The following is a 1,706-nucleotide window of genomic DNA, read 5'->3' on the forward strand; positions in this document are numbered from 1 at the left end:
GAGAGGGAGGTCTGGGCCTCCCTTCTGAAGCTGCTGCCCCCGCGACCCGACCCCGGATAGGCGGAAGAAAATGGATGGATGGATGGATGGATGGATTAAGAGGGAGTTTTTCCATTTTGTAATAATAGTTATAGGGAAAATATTAGATCAGCAATTATTTTATTACCCATTAAATTGATTTCTGGAGATCATTCAAGGTGCTTCATGACCCATAATTGGGTCCCAAGCCCAACTTTGGGAACTAAAGTGCAGTGGCTCCCAAACTTTTCAGTTTTTGACCCACAAAATAACAGTAGCAGAGACCTGTGGCCCCAACTATTTTTGGATGATAAACATTTGTATCATATCAACAAAACATGGACATTGTAACAATATTTTTTATACTACATTTATACATTTTAAACATACTAACCTCACTCCTTTGTAACATTTAAGGCAAAAATGTCATTAATTGAGAAAATCTTTTCAGGACCCCACCATGATGTTTCAGGACCCCACTTTGGGTCCCGACCCCAACTTTGGGAAACACTGCTTTAGACTGATTTCTTTATTCAGTGCCCTGAAACGTTTGTTGTGACGTGTATAAACTGAAATGAACATGATGCTGATGAAATAATAATTTAACCTATTTACAGCATAAAACACAAACACAGACACTTGGTGGCACCTCTTTGATTTGAGTTGATCAAAATTAGTAGTTCGCTTTAATAAATCAGTTTCTTACCAAGTTTTTCAATAGCTTCATAAGCATTTGATGGCAGTCCACCTCTGCATGCCTGGTCCAGTCCATCACAGTCAACTAGTTCTGTAACAAAAGCATCAATAAATCAATACATCTGGATTAGTAATTTATTTCTACTGCTGGAAACATGTTGAAGGGATATTTCATATCTTTTGAAGTATGGTTTTGTGGAAAGGTTATGCAGAACTAATTCCTTACCTGTTGTAGATACAATGGATATAAAAACTACACACCTGTTAAATCCCAGGTTTTTGTGATGTAAAAAAAATGAGACCAAGATAAATTATTTCAGAATTTTTTCCACTTTAATGTGAGCTATAGTCTGTACAACTCAATTGAAAAAAAAAATCTTTTTTTTTTGGGCGGGGGGGTGTAAAGTAAAAACAAAAATAAAACAAGGTGTTTGCATGAATTTGCACAATCTTAAACTAAATATTAGTTGAAGAATCCTATTAGAGCTCAGTTTTTTTGGGGGGTAGGAGTCTATTAGAATGGTACATCTTGATTTGTGAATATTTGCCCACTCTTCTTTGCAAAAATGCTCCAAATCTGTCAGATTGAAAGGACATCTTTTATGCACAGACCTCTTCAGATCATCCCTCAGATTTACTGAGAATCACGTCTGGACTCTGGTTGGGCCATTACAAAACTTTAAAGGGCCTGTGACATCAAATTTTTGTAAGAAATATGAATGTTTTTTTGGAAAGATAACACTGACAACATATTGCAAAAGAAATTTCACGCTGCTGAGATGAACAGTTGTTGAGATATTTGCATTTGAAGTAACAGGAAGTGATGTCAAAGATGAATGTGAACAGAGTGTTGCTACAACAGCTGATAACACAGACTGTAGAGAAGAATCTGATGTTTCTTTAGATTAATTTGAGTCACTATCAAAGAGAGATGAAGAAGAGTTAAAGTTTAAATAATATTGTTTTAATAAACAGAGACCAGAGAGTTTATT

At 35.7% G+C, this 1,706-nt stretch overlaps 1 protein-coding gene across 1 annotated transcript in view; it reads right to left on the minus strand.

The window, feature by feature from the left end:
• The window catches only part of LOC106528385 (cathepsin L), a gene marked incomplete at its 5' end in the record, with an annotated part of 23,126 nt that extends 22,321 nt beyond the window's left edge, over positions 1-805 (minus strand). The window contains 1 exon segment of the mRNA XM_014023534.1: positions 725-805. Coding sequence (XP_013878988.1) covers positions 725-805 — 81 coding nt within the window.
• Positions 806-1,706: the final 901 nt, after the last annotated feature.

This window comes from Austrofundulus limnaeus, unplaced genomic scaffold, assembly GCF_001266775.1.
Source record: "Austrofundulus limnaeus strain Quisiro unplaced genomic scaffold, Austrofundulus_limnaeus-1.0 Scaffold376, whole genome shotgun sequence".
In the NCBI taxonomy this organism is placed as follows: domain Eukaryota; kingdom Metazoa; phylum Chordata; class Actinopteri; order Cyprinodontiformes; family Rivulidae; genus Austrofundulus; species Austrofundulus limnaeus.